This window comes from Tachysurus fulvidraco, chromosome 15, assembly GCF_022655615.1.
Source record: "Tachysurus fulvidraco isolate hzauxx_2018 chromosome 15, HZAU_PFXX_2.0, whole genome shotgun sequence".
Taxonomy (NCBI): domain Eukaryota; kingdom Metazoa; phylum Chordata; class Actinopteri; order Siluriformes; family Bagridae; genus Tachysurus; species Tachysurus fulvidraco.
Window position 1 is genome coordinate 4604404 of NC_062532.1, and position 16635 is coordinate 4621038.

Here is a 16635-nt window from a genome sequence, read left to right on the forward strand (position 1 = left end):
AAGAATTTCAAGGCAGGTGATGAGTATGAGTAATTGAGTTAATGAGTAAGTTTATACACTATCAGGTGTTTTCGGGTGGATTTATAATAAGAAAACTCACAGAAATTGTTAATGAGTAATTTTATCAGGTGTTTTCAGGTGAATTTATGAATTGAAAAATTACCGACATTTTAAATCATCTAGAACAGGAAACTTTATTTCTATTCATTTATAATTCTGTTTAATTTAGAAGCTTATGGTTTAAGCAAGTCATGGTCTAATGGTTAGAGAGTCTGACTCGTAATCCTAAGGTTGTGGGTTCGAGTCTCGGGCCGGCCACGACTGAGGTGCCCTTGAGCAAGGCACCGAACCCCCCGACTGCTCCCCGGGCGTCGCTGCATAAATGGCTGCCCACTGCTCTGGGTGTGTGTTCACGGTGTGTGTGTGTGTGTGTTCACTGCTGTGTGTGTGCACTTTGGATGGGTCAAATGCAGAGTGCGAATTCTGAGTATGGGTCACCATACTTAGCCCGAATATCACGTCACTTTCACTTTTCTAACAACATTATAAAATACATCGTGTCATGTTACTGAGAAACCTCCACAACCACAGGAGGATGTAGTTACATAAATTATAGTGTTTTTATCTGTCCAACCTGTGTTTAACAACCCAAATAACTAATCACACATTATGGAAAGAGTGAAAAAGAAGAGAAAATGTAGATATTTGTCTGATAATGACTGATACTGAATGAGTCTCATACAGAATGCAGTTTGTGGATTCACTTTTTTTCACTTTATTTGTTGAGCTCTGCTGCCTCCTTCAGTTGTTTCAGTTATTGAAGCTCAGACTATGAGAACAGACTGTGTGTTAAACACAACACACTGCTGGAAACATGCTGTATTATTCCTGAATCCACTCATTAAACACTGATTCCAACTGCTGGTTAAAAATCCTGTAAAATGAAGGGATTAATAATGGTTCAGAATGAAGACTCTTTCAATAATGTTTTCTTTTATATTTAAAAATGACTTTGTGTGACTGTGTTTTAAAATGCTGCAAACGATTCTGACTTCATTCCAGTGGAAGAAAGTGAAAGTGTGACTGAGATGATTTATTAGTTACACTGAGAGGATGTCTGTAACATGTCTCATAAGGTTTTTGTAAGAGGAATCCACTATTCTGTCTCACTGTGTGTAACGAGCGCAGTAATACACAGCTGTGTCTTCAGTCTGCATGTTCTGTCCTCCAATTGTTATTGTGTTAGTAGAAGTGTCTCTGGAGATGCTGAACTTATTTTTCAGTTTGTCACTGTAACCTGTACTCCCACCAGTGTGGATGTATCCAATGTACTCCAGAGCTTTTCCTGCAGGTTGTCGAATCCAAGCTGTATGATAGCTTGTAACTGAATATGAAACCTTGCACTGGATGGAGAGACTCTGGCCTGGCTGGACTGTCATGGAAGCAGGCTGAGTCAGTTCCTCACCATGCACATCTGTGGAGGAAAACACATGGTGATATCTCACACAATATATGCTGCACCTTTATTCTTCATCTAGTAAATGAATGCATTTGATAAAGCACTCACAAGAAGCAGCTGCCAGCAGGAGCAGTAGAGATGTAGAGAACATGGTGTGTGTTGTTTGGACTGGAGTCTTCTCTGTTCTCCAAAGTTTAACAGACACCATCACATCATATAAATAGAGTGAGATCCAGCTCTGACACTTGGATTTGTTTATCTGCTGATGATGGGAGGAGAATGTATCTGAAATGTATTTAATGGAGGATGTGTGGGTTTATGAACTCAACTTTTTCCCTTTGGAGTTGTGAACATGTTTTCTCACAATATTCATGCTATATTTTATCTAATATTGTGATTTACAGCATTCAACTGCCACCATGAACATAAAGAATGACTGGAGTTTTTCTTTCTTAATTGTGTGTATTTACAAATGATAAGTACTGTAGTTCCTGCTAATAAGCGTGTTATACAAGAATCTTTATTCTTGTGGAAGCAGTGAGGGTTTACTTATTTTTTCACACGTCTTCTCCATATTAGTTTCATTTATGTTAAATAAATAAGGACATGTTATAAATCATGTGTTCTTGTTCATCTGAGGTTTTATTACCTCATTTGTAGACCTGCTAAAGACCTGTTAATTTTTATTATGTCTTAATAGTTAAACCCAAAATTCAAGAGGGTGCACTTTTGTATTCACATGACTGCAGATATGTTGAGAAGTGAATTAATAATCTTTCAACAGTGTAAATGTCCAGACAATGTTCAGAACAGTCCAATAAAAGTTAGCAAGTAGTAACATGTAAGTCAGAGACACTGTAAACATTTTGTTTCTTTCACCTCAATGAATCTGTAAATGTGGGGTTTGTCATGTGTCTATAGTAAGTCTGTGTTTATGTACTGATGTCTAAGGGGAAGTATCACTGTGTGTCACGGGCGCAAAAATAAACTGCAGTGTCTTCTGTCCTCATGCTGTTCATCGATGGTGAAGCGGCCCTGAACAGTACTGGAGTAATATATGTAACTACGGTAGATGCTTGCAACAAATCCAGCCCTTGTCCAGGCATCTGTCTGATCCAAGCCATCTGGTAGCTACTAAAGTCAAATCCAGAGGCTGTGCAGGTCAGTTTATGAGACTGATCAGGTTTGATGGTCACTGGATCAGACTCGATCAATGTTTGACTGCAGGAATCTGAAATAGAGGAAAGTTTTTGAACAAAACACTAACGTGTCTCTGTGATTAACTGAACTGAACATGTTTAATCAACAATCATCTAAAATGAGCCTCACACGATAAAGTCACTGTTTCTATGATCAGATGGTGTTAGTTACATTTCTAGAACAGAGGCTGTGTAGGTTACAGTGTTTATTGGGACTGGGATGTGTGTATTACAGTGTTTATTGGGACTGGGATGTGTGTATTACAGTGTTTATTGGGACTGGGATGTGTGTATTACAGTGTTTATTGGGACTGGGATGTGTGTATTACAGTGTTTATTGGGACTGTGATGTCTACTAGTTTGTTGGTTTGAGGAACAGTCAGAATGACATTTACACAGAGTTATTACTACCTGTGGGGTTTTCCAGTGTTTCCAGGAGCACAGAAACAGGGTTTATGTATACTTTCATTCCTGATAATTAGTTTAGGCCTCGCCCACTTTTAGTTATAACCAGGTACATTTGATTCAGTCGTGTGAGCAAAGAGGGTGTTTTTTTCATATCAGGATGAATTTGCTTAAACACTTTCAGCTGTTTTCATAGTTTCATGAATCCTTCACAAAAACAAGCAGCTGCTGCCCCCACAGGTGCAGATACAAAATATTATAATGTTCTTGGCTGTCAGTAAAAAAAACCTTTCACATGGACCTAACAATGAATAAAGAAAGAAAGTATAAATCAGATTGGAGCACTCAGACACAGTATCAGCAGTAACATAGTAAATCATTTGGTTTAACCAAATTATCTACTTCCATAGTTCTTAATCTGTTAATTTAATTAACTTTTTTTCAATTAATTTTCTCAAAGCAGCTTTGAAAAAAGAAAAGAAACGTACAATAAAAAATGTAAAATTTAAAATGTATCTTTTTTTGTAACAGACTGTGAGTCTTTCATTTGTCTGTAGTAAGTCTGTGTTTATGTACTGATGTCTAAGGGGAAGTATCACGTGTGTGTCACCGGGCGCAAAAATAAACTGCAGTGTCTTCTGTCCTCATGCTGTTCATCGATGGTGGTGAAGCGGCCCTGAACAGCACTGGAGTAATATATGTACACTACGGTCAGATGCTTGCAACAAATCCAGCCCTTGTCCAGGCATCTGTCTGATCCAAGCCATCTGGTAGCTACTAAAGTCTAATCCAGAGGCTGTGCAGGTCAGTTTATGAGACTGATCAGGTTTGATGGTCACTGGATCAGACTCGACAATTTATGACTGCAGGAATCTGAAATAGAGGAAAGTTTTTGAACAAAACACTAACGTGTCTCTGTGATTAACTGAACTGAACATGTTTAATCAACAATCATCTAAAATGAGCCTCACACGATAAAGTCACTGTTTCTATGATCAGATGGTGTTAGTTACATTTCTAGAACAGAGGCTGTGTAGGTTACAGTGTTTATTGGGACTGGGATGTGTGTATTACAGTGTTTATTGGGACTGGGATGTGTGTATTACAGTGTTTATTGGGACTGGGATGTGTGTATTACAGTGTTTATTGGGACTGGGATGTGTGTATTACAGTGTTTATTGGGACTGTGATGTCTACTAGTTTGTTGGTTTGAGGAACAGTCAGAATGACATTTACACAGAGTTATTACTACCTGTGGGGTTTTCCAGTGTTTCCAGGAGCACAGAAACAGGGTTTATGTATACTTTCATTCCTGATAATTAGTTTAGGCCTCGCCCACTTTAGTTATAACCAGGTACATTTGATTCAGTCGTGTGAGCAAGAGGGTGTTTTTTTCATATCAGGATGAATTTGCTTAAACAACTTTCAGCTGTTTTCATAGTTTCATGAATCCTTCACAAAAACAAGCAGCTGCTGCCCCCTACAGGTGCAGATACAAAATATTATAATGTTCTTGCTGTCAGTAAAAAAAAACCTTTCACATGGACCAACAATGAAAATAAAGAAAGTATAAATTCAGAATTGGAGCATTTTATCAACATGGTTTAAAAGAGAGAAAACACTCAGACACAGTATCAGCAGTAACATAGTAAATCATTTGGTTTAACCAAATTATCTACTTCCATAGTTCTTAATCTGTTAATTTAATTAACTTTTTTTCAATTAATTTTCTCAAAGCAGCTTTGAAAAAAGAAAAGAAACGTACAATAAAAAATGTAAAATTTAAAATGTATCTTTTTTTGTAACAGACTGTGAGTCTTTCATTTGTCTGTAGTAAGTCTGTGTTTTTGTACTGATGTCTAAGGGGAAGTATCACGGTGTGCTGTACCACCTCGGGCACAGTAATAAACTGCAGTGTCTTCTGTCCTCATGCTGTTCATCTGCAGATACACCTGCTTCTTGCTGTTGTCTCTGGAGATGGTGAAGCGGCCCTTAACAGCACTGGAGCAAAACTTCCTATCACTATCATTCTCAATAATTGCAGCAAATTCTAGCCCTTTTCCAGGCGCCTGTCTGATCCAAGCCATCCAGTAGCTACTAATGTCTAATCCAGAGGCTGTGCAGGTCAGTTTATGAGAATGATCAGGTTTGATGATCGCTGGATCAGACTCGATCAGTGTCTGACTGCATGAATCTGAAATAGAAGAATATTCAAAGGTGGAAATTAACATTAAAAATGAATGAATGAAAAATATTTAAATGATGAATAATACTAACATTGAATGCAGATTACTAGAGTAAAGTAACACAAAACTCTGCTTAGTCCCATCTCAAATAATTAAAATGATTCCTGCTGCTGTAAATGAACACAAACTGCTGCTATGTTGTTGGGCTGAATGTTTCAGCATAAATGGTTCAAACACAGGATTTGGTTTGCATGACACACCCACTAGAGATATAAAAACATCCACAGAGGAACAGACGAGAGGAGAAAAAGCTTCCTGTAAAACTCCGGGTGTGTTTCATGCTGTCAGCTTCATCACTGCTCTTTACTCATTAGCTCTCATGTCTTTTTAGTCCATCACTGTGGATCACTGGAACATCCAGAAGAACATAAAGTTTTCTGATCACTGATTATCACTGAACAACACAAACGTGTCCCGTCTTTCATGAGGTTGTCATTTTTTAGCTAATCCTGTTTTTCTGATGATCCATTAATAAAAATCATTTGATGAGATGATAAAACACTTTGTGTTTCTTTTTCATTTAATTTGTACATTACCAGAAATTCATGATCAAATTATACAATGTTCATATTTCACATTTAATTACAGATATAGATTGCGGAGTTTTTGGATGTTTTTTGTTCATTTGAGATGAAGAGTTAAAGCCTGAGTGCTGAGTGTGAATGGATGTTGTTCTTTATAATAAATGTCTTTTGCAGACACATTTCATTTCAACTGGTTAAAAAAGAGACCATTATTCCTAAGTAAACTTTTAATTATTTATTTTATTAATGCCAGTGTTGGTGTCTATGCTGAAATAATTGTAATATGGGGATTAGTTACTCAGTAAAATGTAGTTATTATTTAATTAAAGAAGTGAATTGTGATGAGGTTTTTGTGCAGCACTGCAGCTTGTTGTGTCACTGTGTGGTCTTCGAGCGCAGTAATACACAGCTGTGTCTTCAGTCTGCATGTTCTGTCCCCGTAAGGTCACAGAGTTACTGGAAGTGTCTCGAGAGACCACAAACTTGTCTTTAAGTGAATCTTTCTTATCAATACTCCCACTATAATAAATGGTGTTGATCCATTCTAAAGCTTTTCCTGCAGGTTGTCGAATCCAAGCTGTTCCATAGTGGCTGCTGCTATCAGTGATAGAAGCTCCAGACACTTTACAGGTGATGGTTAAAGTCTCTCCTGGCTTTATAAGCAGTGAGTCTGGCTGGATGAGCTCAGTAGCACAGAACACATCTGTAAAAAGAGAAAAAGAAAAGGTGGACATGTCGAACTGAAAGGATCAGATGAAATAATAAAGCTTCAATCCAAACACTCACAGGGGGCGAGAGCCAGCAGCAGCAGTGGAGCTGAAGCAAACATGTTTGTGTTGAAGGAAGACTAATGAGAAGTGTTTCCTCTCTAGATCAGAACGCTGCTAATATTACAAGAGAAGATGCAGATTTGCATAAACATTACAGAGAGGCTGTGTTGAGTGCAGCTCTGCAGCTGTTAATCACACTCACACCCCGTTTCATCTCCATATCAATTTAATGTGGAAAATAATTCAGATGTTTGTTATTATTAATAATGATATGAACGTGTTGTGATGTGAATAACGCTTCCTGTGATGGTTTGAAAAATCCATTGAATCAGATTGAAAAATTATATATTTCCAGTTCCTGCAAATTATCCTGAATCTCCACCATAATCCATGAAAATGATAATAATTAGATAAACGATCCTTTATGTCGTTATCAGTCATGTGTAGGCTGCACTCTAGAGAATTACATTAACACAGAAATTATTCTCGTCTGCAAATTTCCTGCTTTCTGTTATGAGAAGGTGAATATGAACATGGCTGAAGCTGTTAAAGCCAAACTTACAGTACAGAGGTACAGTTAGACTACGGAGTTCACATATCCAACCCATTCCAGAGCTTTCCCTGGTTTCTGTCTGATCCAGTGCATGTTGTACACAGTCATATCAAAGCCGTGTATCTTACAGGAGATCTTCACAGTTAAAGTTGAGATATTTAATTCATGAAGTTACTGCTACAAACCTGAAGATAATTATTTTCTAATAATCAATGGCACTGATTACTGTGATCACTTTTCCTCTTATACAGTAGCAGTCTGTGAACGGTGACAATTTATTAATTAATTAAAGAAGAATATGGTGAACTCTATTTACGTTTAATGTTACAGTTAATGTCATGTAACTTTTGTGAAATGTATGTATTCAATAATCACTAATTAAAGTCAGACATTTTTCTGTAAATGTTATTTATTTCCCTTTTGGTTCCTCTGTAAGAATATGACTATAAGAGACAGTCTCAGTGTTCATTGTGTCACAGAAATACATAGAAATTGTGGAGTATCTAGCTGTGACTGAGGATATAAGAATATTTTATTTGTTGAGCTGTAGCGCCACCTGCAGATCTTGTGAAAATGCCTTGTATATTGAATGCATTTTTCTCTTTTACTGCATCTGGAGGAGGATTTTGTACAGCTGATTAACATGTTTGTACCACTGTGGTTTCTAGCACAGTAATAAACAGCAGAATCCTGGGCACTCAAACCAGTCAGCTGCAGATACACCATGTTTTTGGAGTTGTCTCTGGTAATTTCCAAACGTCCCTCAATGTCTTTGGCATATTTTGTTTTACTGGCATCATTCCAGATAGTCCCAATCCATTCTAGAGCTTTTCCAGCTTGTTGTCTGATCCAGTGCATGCCATGGCCACCAAAGTTAAACCCAGATCCTTTACAGGAAAGACTCAGAGTTTCTCCAGGTTTTTTCACCACTGAACCAGTGGGAATAGACTCAAGACTCTGACACTGAGTACCTGATACAGAAAAAAGAAAACATTAAAGTAAGTAAAATAAAAAAAATAATGTCTAATATATTTGGGATTCTGCATGAGAACTCACCTATGAAGCTGATCAGTAGCAGGAATAAGGAGAGTGGGATCTTCATGGTGAGTGTTGATGAGACTCGATCTCTCCACTCAGCTCAGCTGCACATAAATACTGCATGGACACACAGCAGTCTGGATTTGCATCATGACGTCATGACAGAAAACATGTGGGAGTCATGATGATGTAACAGAGAGGAACAGCAACTAATCCTTCAACCTACATTATCATAAGTTCTTGTGAGTGATATGATTATTATGATTATTACAGTGTTTATCATCTGCAGTAACATTAATAATTTTGTATTATGGTTTAAAATCTATATTACAATTATTAAAAAAACTAACTAACTTTAATCTATTTGGTCTCATTTGTGCATTATTCATTTAATTTACTTATTTATTTATTTTACATTTTATAAGATTTGGATAGATCAGTATTGTGTCTTGTGTCTTGTTATTGTGAACACTGAATGAGGAGTTTTTGTACAGGGATGTTGTTTATTCCTCTCACTGTGTGTAACGAGCGCAGTAATACACAGCTGTGTCTTCAGTCTGCATGTTCTGTCCTCCAATTGTTATTGTGTTAGTAGAAGTGTCTCTGGAGATGCTGAACTTATTTTTCAGTTTGTCACTGGAGTCTGTTCCCCCATTAGCATAGTTTATCTTCTAATTAAATGTTCACAAACAATTTGTAATTCAATATCTTCCTAATTGTTTGAGAAGCTTGCTGTATGAGGTGTTTGGAATGTAGGGATTAGTTACTCAATAAAATGTAGTTATTAAATTAAAGAAGTGAATTGTGATGAGGTTTTTGTGCAGCACTGCAGCTTGTTGTGTCACTGTGTGTTACACGAGCGCAGTAATACACAGCTTTGTCTTCAGTCTGCATGTTCTGTCCTCTCAGTGTCACCGTGCTGCTGGAGTCATCTTTAGAAATACTGAACTTGCTTTTTAGAGACTCTTTATGATACATGGTTCCACCCCCCCAAATGTGGTTTATCCATTCCAGAGTTTTCCCTGCAGGATGTCGGATCCAAGCTGTGGCGTAGCTGTCATCAGTAACTGAGTAACCGGATACTTTACAGCTGAGGATTAAAGAATCTCCAGGCTTTAACATCACTGAGGTGTCCTGAGTGAGCTCTACTGCACATTCCACATCTGAAAAAAAGACATGTCACAATTCCAGTCAAAAATCTATGTACAGTAGGTTATAACTGCAGGAATTTACTAGCAGCTCTGAGATCATTAGTGAAGTGAAACTCACAGGATGAAGCTGCCAGCAGCAGCAGAACTGGAAGGAACATCGTATAACTAAAAGCAGTGCTAAACTCTCCAGAGCCCACAGTGACCGTGGCTGTTATTTCTCTATATGTAGCTGTAAGGGGAACATTTTACATATTCATTTGCATATTGTTATGCTGGTCTTCTATTTAGCCCATCACTGTGGATCAACTGTAACATCCATAATGACATTCTGTTGTTTTGTTTTTTTTTCAGAAACTGTAATTGTTCAGGTGAAACATGCATTCCTCTAGATGTAAAGACCTAATCATCTCATAAACATCTCTAATCTGTGATTATAAATCTATAAAATTTGGAACCTTAAGAGATATTCTCATGTGAATTTATGTGAAGTAAACACACTCTTCATATCAGCATATTCAGAAAGGAATAAAACACATGGGGTGTGTTGTTATAGGACAATAATCAAGGACCAGGTGGTGTGATGACAGGAATTGTAGAGGTGGCAGATGCAGGTGCTGATAATTTATTGTCAGATGTAACAAAAGACATGAAATTGTGTAATTCTGCACCCTTTGGTTCTACTGTGACATGAAATTACTGCTTCAAAAATTAATGGCACTTATTACTATGATCAATTTTCCTCTTATACAGCAGCAGTCTGTGAACGGTTCCCATTTATTTATTAATTAAAAAAGAATATGGTGCACTCTTTTTACGTTTATACTAACACTTAATGTTGTAGAACTTTTGTGAAATGTATGTATTCCATAATCATGAATTGAAAGTCGACTATTTTTCTGTCAATGTTATTTATTTCCCTCATTGTTCCTGTAAGAAAGATTCCTCCTTGCACTTGCCCTTTATCTCTGCAAAACAATAGGAGCACTGAGAGAACAAACCACACGAGTGAAATCAAATCTGGTTTATTCCAAACAGCTGCTCAAAGAATAATAAAATAATCTGAAACCCTGAAATCTGAAGGAAAGTCTAAAACATTCCTTTCGACAGAGAAAGAGAGATGTGGAAAGAAAATGAAATAAGCACAAAAATTAATTACCATAAAGAAAATTCATTTCAGCAGTTCCTTTGTGGGAATTTGTGTATATGTGACAGTATCAGTGTTCATTGTCTCTCAGAAACACACAGAAATTGTGGAGCATCTAGATCTGACGGAGGATATGAGAATATGTTGTAATTGAGGAAACCTAAACTATTACAATATATTTGTTAAGCCTTAGCACCACCTGCAGATCTTGTGAAATGGCTTCTATATTAAATGCACTATTTTCTTTTACCACATCTGGGGAAAGATTTTGGATGGCTTCAGTCTGCATGTTCTGTCCTGTTAATGTCACTGTGCTGCTGGACGTGTCTCTGGAAACCTGAAACCTGCTTTTCAGTTTCTCACTGTAGTAAGTGTTACCATCACCACATATACATCCGATCCAGTCCAGAGTTTTTCCTGCAGGTTGTCGTATCCAGTCTGTACAGTAGCTGTTATCAGTTAATGAATATCCAGACACTTTACAGGTCAGAGTCAGTGACTGACCAGGAGTTAATACTGTGGATCCGGTCTGGATCAGCTCAACACTGTGAACACCTGTTAAAGAAAAGTTATTTTAATGATGTAAAAGCAAAAAGCTTTAAGGAACCAAAACTGTATTACATGTCAAATGTAAAAACACTTACAGTGTACGGCTGCCAGCAGCAGCAGCAGTAGGGATGTAGAGATCATGGTGTGTGTTGGAGCAGAAGAAGTAAAAGCTCTTGGTCTTTGTTGCTTAAATCTATAACAGAGAAGGACATTTGCATAGAGACACTCCTTATCTCAGGGTTAAAATGGGATGGATTCTTATATATATAAATAAATATAAATGAGAAAACCTTCTAATATTTTAAACATGTCTGTATTTTTTATAGATATCTTTCACTGCAGCTTGAGTTTATGTTTGAACCAATAAGTAAGTAAGTCAGTAAGTAAGTCACCTTTATTGTCACATCACCACAACACATGTGCCATGGTGAGTGAAATTCTTGGGAGCGTGATCCAGAAATTGCAGAACCATTTACATACAGTAGTTAAGAAACAGAAATTAAGAACAGTTTACATACAAGTGAAAAATGTGCAAAATGCTCATTACCTGGTGAAATGTGCAAATGTGGAAAAGATGCAATGTGCTCATACATAGTCAGTCAGTGTACTACTAGACATATTTACAATGCACTACACATTATATACAATATGTGGCTGGCAGTTCGCATGACCCTTTTCAGGGCTTTACGGTTGCCAGCGGTGCTGTTTCCAAACCAGGCAGTGATGCAGCCCGTCAGGATGCTCTCTGTAGTGCAGGTATAGAATGTTCTGAGGATGCTGGGGCTCATTCCAAACTTCCTCAGCCATCTCAGGAAGAAGAGGCGTTGGTGTGCCTTCTTCAGTACTGCGTCAGTGTGTATGGCCCAGGTGAGATCCTCACTGATATTAACACCCAAAAACTTGAAGCTGCTCACCCACTCCACAGGTGTCTTGTTGATGGTGATGGGTCTGTGTTCTCTGCTCTGTCTCCTGAAATCTACCACCAGCTCCTTGGTCTTGTCAAGGTTGAGTAAGAGGTGGTTCTCCTGACAGCATGTAGTCAGGATGCTCACCTCTTCACTGTAGGCCATCTCATCGTAGTCGGTGATCAGGCCTTTCACTGTTGTATTGTCAGCGAATTTGACGATGACGTTGGAGCTGTGTGTGGCTGTAAGAAGCTTAAGGCAAGTGTTAATGAGTAAGTTTATACACTATCAGGTGTTTTCAAGTAAATTTATAATAAGAAAACTCACAAATTATTATTCATTTAGAACAGGACCCTTTTATTTCTGTTCATTTATCATTCTGTTTAATTTATAACCTTACATTATAACAGCATTATAAAATATATCTTGTCTTGTACTGAGAAATCTCACAACCACAGGAGGATGTAGTTACATAAATTATAGTGTTTTTATTTGTCCAACCTGTGTTTAACAACCCAAATAACTAATCACACATTATGGAAAGAGTGAAAAAGAAGATAAAATGTAGATATTTGTCTGATAATGACTGATACTGAATGAGTCTCATACAGAATGCAGTTTGTGGATTCACTTTTTTTCACTTTATTTGTTGAGCTCTGCTGCCTCCTTCAGTTGTTTCAGTTATTGAAGCTCAGACTATGAGAACAGACTGTGTGTTAAACACAACACACTGCTGGAAACATGCTGTATTATTCCTGAATCCACTCATTAAACACTGATTCCAACTGCTGGTTAAAATCCTGTAAAATGAAGGGATTAATAATGGTTCAGAATGAAGACTCTTTCAATAATGTTTTCTTTTTTATTTAAAAATGACTGTGTGTGACTGTGTTTTAAAATGCTGCAAACGATTCTGACTTCATTCCAGTGGAAGAAAGTGAAAGTGTGACTGAGATGATTTATTAGTTACACTGAGAGGATGTCTGTAACATGTCTCATAAGGTTTTTGTAAGAGGAATCCACTATTCTGTCTCACTGTGGATCACGAGCGCAGTAATACACAGCTGTGTCTTCAGTCTGCATGTTCTGTCCTCCAATTGTTATTGTGTTAGTAGAAGTGTCTCTGGAGATGCTGAACTTATTTTTCAGTTTCTCACTGTAACCTGTACTCCCACCACCATTGATATATCCAATCCACTCCAGAGCTTTTCCTGCAGGTTGTCGAATCCAAGCTGTAGTGTAGCTCGTAAGTGAATATGAAACCTTGCACTGGATGGAGAGACTCTGGCCTGGCTGGACTGTCATGGAAGCAGGCTGAGTCAGTTCCTCACCATGCACATCTGTGGAGGAAAACACATGGTGATATCTCACACAATATATGCTGCACCTTTATTCTTCATCTAGTAAATGAATGAATTTGATAAAGCACTCACAAGAAGCAGCTGCCAGCAGGAGCAGTAGAGATGTAGAGAACATGGTGTGTGTTGTTTGGACTGGAGTCTTCTCTGTTCTCCAAAGTTTAACAGACACCATCACATCATATAAATAGAGTGAGATCCAGCTCTGACACTTGGATTTGTTTATCTGCTGATGATGGGAGGAGAATGTATCTGAAATGTATTTATATCATGAGGAGGAGATTCATCAGATGGAGGATGTGTGGGTTTCTAAACTCAACTTTCAACAAGATTTTATATTTGGAACGTTGTCTTTGGAGTTTTAAACATGTTTTCTCACAATATTTATGCTATAATTGATCTAAATGATAACTGTAAAATTTCTAAAATACACAGATTATTGTAGTTAAATTTGAATCAGTTTTGCAGAATCCCAATAATCAAATATCTGTCTGGTGAGTTAAATGAAGCTGGAGAACAATTAGAATGTTTAAAGTGAGAGAGTTTCTTTACAAAGACTGACATCTAGAGGCACATAAAGGCACGTAATTATGATAATTGCTTAAATTGTGTGTTACACTGACATCCACTTCAGCAAGCTGCACAAACACTTTGGAATAGATTGGTGTTGTATTAATGATGGAGTAACTGTGTATTCACTTGTGTTCAGGACAAGAATTTATTTTAATATTGAGACAAAGATGAAACCTTATGTAGATATCTTTGAACTACAGAAGTGTCTTAGCTCTGCTAGCTCATATATACCAGACCCCTCTGGGGACATGTGTACTGCAGAGAGAGGAAAATAACCAGGGATGTTTTTGTACAGGGCTTCAGTGAGTTTGTAGTGTTGTGTCTCTGGCACAGTAATACACAGCCGTGACCTCGAACTGAAAGTTTTGTCCTCTTAAATAAACTGTGCTGCTGGATTTGTCCTGGCTGAGACTGATCTTGCTCTTCATCATGTCTTTGAGATTGGTGCTATCACCGCTACACAGATATCCGAGCCATTCCAGTGCTTTTCCAGCAGGTTGCCGTATCCAGTTAATACAATAACTCGACACTGAGATCTTACAAGAGATGGAGAACGACTCTCCAGGCTTCACCAGCACAGAGTCTGTCTGAGTGAGCTCCACACCTCCAACACCACCTGTGAATAAGAGCGACAGAACATTATCAACAGTCATCAAGTCATTTTCACGAAACGGGAATTAAATCTAAACTCATTCAGCCGACACGGAGACGTACAGAATGCAGCTGAAAGCAGCAGCAAGACTGATAATGACAGCATTGTTGTTGATATAAAAGTGAAGTGAAGTAAAATGCTCAGCTGCTGTCCTCCTCCTCACTACACACTCACACACACACACACACACACACACACACACACACACACACACACTCACACAAACCTCCTTAATGTAAGAGACACAAGTGGAGGATTTGCATAAAAAACATCATCATGATCCTGAAGTCCCAGGTTTACTCATTTATACATTAACTTTCTTCCTCTTAGAAGAATTGGGCTTAGAGTGAAATGAACAAAACACTAACGTGTCTCTTTGATTAACTGAACTGAACATGTTCAATCAACAAATGTCTAAAATGAGCCTCACACGATAGTCACAATTTCTGTGTTCAGAAGGTGTTAGTTATATTCCTAGAACGGAAGCTGTTTTTTGAGACTGGGAATTGTGGTATGTTTATTACTGTGCTTATTGGTACTGGGATGTGTGTATTAAAGTGTGTATTGGGATTGTAGTTTGTATATTACAGTGTGTATTTTCAGTGACGTGGGGGTAAAAACAGACCCAAATGGAGGATAGCTAAAATAAAAGGGTTTATTAACTAAAAAACACAAAACAGGGACATGGAATCTGACGATACCGGACATGACACAACTAGACACGGGATGAAAGGTGACAACAAGGATTCCACCCTGACATAGTCAAAGCGGCACGGCTGAATAGACATGACAATTAAACAGATGAGCAACAGGTGTTCAGAGACGGGCAGGAAGAGACAAGGGCGGGGCAGACACGTGAACATAGAACATAAACAAATGCTCGTGGCCAAAGTCCTTGCAGGATCCTGACAATATTAGCACTGGGATGTTTGTTTGAAAATGTGTATTGGGACTGTGATATGTGTATTGGGACCAGGATGTGTGTATAACAGTGTGTATTAGGTCTGGGATGTGTGTATTACAGTGTGTATTGGGACCAGGATGTGTGTATAACAGTGTGTATTAGGTCTGGGATGTGTGTATTACAGTGTGTATTGGGACTGTGATGTGTGTATTACAGTGTGTATTGGGACTGGGATGTGTGTATTACAGTGTGTATTGGGACTGGGATGTGTGTATTACAGTGTGTATTGGGACTGGGATGTGTGTATTACACACAGATACAGAAGATTATAATGTCAGTAAAAAAAAAACTTTCACATGGACCAACAATGAAATTAACAACAGAATTGGAGCATTTTAATCAGCATGGTCTAAAATAGAGAAAACACTCAGTTACAGTATCAGCAGTAACATAGTAAATCATTTGGTTTAAACAAATCAATTAATAGGGAAATTAATCTTATTTTTTCCCTTAGATTTGTGAACATCTACTTTCATAGTTTTTAATCTGTCAGTACAATTCACTTTATTTATATAACACATTTAACAATGGATATTTTCTCAAAGCAGCTTTAAAAAAAATAAAAGAAACATACAATAAAAATTTTAAAATTAAAGTTTAAATTTTGTAACATTTTTTGTAACAGACTGTGAGCTTTTCATGTGTCTATAGTAAGTCTGTGTTTTTGTACTGATGTCTAAGGGGAAGTATCACTGTGTGTGTCGGGCGCAGTAATAAACTGCAGTGTCTTCTGTCCTCATGTTCATCTGCAGATACACCTGCATCTTATTGTTGTCTCTGGAGATGGTGAAGCAGCCCTTAACGGCACTGGAGTAATATACGCTAGTAACGTCGATGCTTGCAACCCATTCCAGTCCTTTTCCAGGTGACTGTCTGATCCAAGCCATCCAGTAGCTACTAAAGTCAAATCCCGATGCTGTGCAGGTCAGTTTATGAGACTGATCAGGTTTGATGGTCACTGAATCAGACTCGATCAGTGTCTGACTGCAGGAATCTGAAATAGAAGAATATTCAAAGGTAGAAATTAACATTAAAAATGAATGAATGAAAAATATTTTTATTATGTAATAAATAATACAAACATTGAATGAAGATTGCTAGAGTAAAGTAACACAAAACTCTGCCTAGTCCCATCTCAAAGAATT

General features: G+C 37.7%; 5 gene segments (V, D, J or C); all 5 read right to left on the reverse strand.

The window, feature by feature from the left end:
* Positions 1 to 6141: 6141 nt before the first annotated feature.
* On the reverse strand, positions 6142 to 6772 carry LOC125138670. The segment is given in 2 exon segments: positions 6142 to 6536; positions 6620 to 6772. Coding segments are annotated over 2 exon segments (423 nt in total).
* An 802-nt stretch (positions 6773 to 7574) lies between these two features.
* LOC113645914 lies at positions 7575 to 8423 on the reverse strand. The segment is given in 2 exon segments: positions 7575 to 8127; positions 8213 to 8423. Coding segments are annotated over 2 exon segments (552 nt in total).
* Positions 8424 to 8727: 304 nt separating this feature from the next.
* LOC125138698 lies at positions 8728 to 11179 on the reverse strand (the record flags this gene model as incomplete). The annotated part of the segment is given in 3 exon segments: positions 8728 to 8757; positions 10779 to 11044; positions 11134 to 11179. Coding segments are annotated over 3 exon segments (342 nt in total), but the record flags the coding sequence as incomplete, so codon positions are not given.
* Positions 8969 to 9613, reverse strand: LOC125138677. The segment is given in 2 exon segments: positions 8969 to 9357; positions 9464 to 9613. Coding segments are annotated over 2 exon segments (414 nt in total).
* A 2756-nt stretch (positions 11180 to 13935) lies between the features above and the next one.
* LOC125138688 lies at positions 13936 to 14723 on the reverse strand. The segment is given in 2 exon segments: positions 13936 to 14490; positions 14589 to 14723. Coding segments are annotated over 2 exon segments (360 nt in total).
* Between the last annotated feature and the right edge of the window lie 1912 nt (positions 14724 to 16635).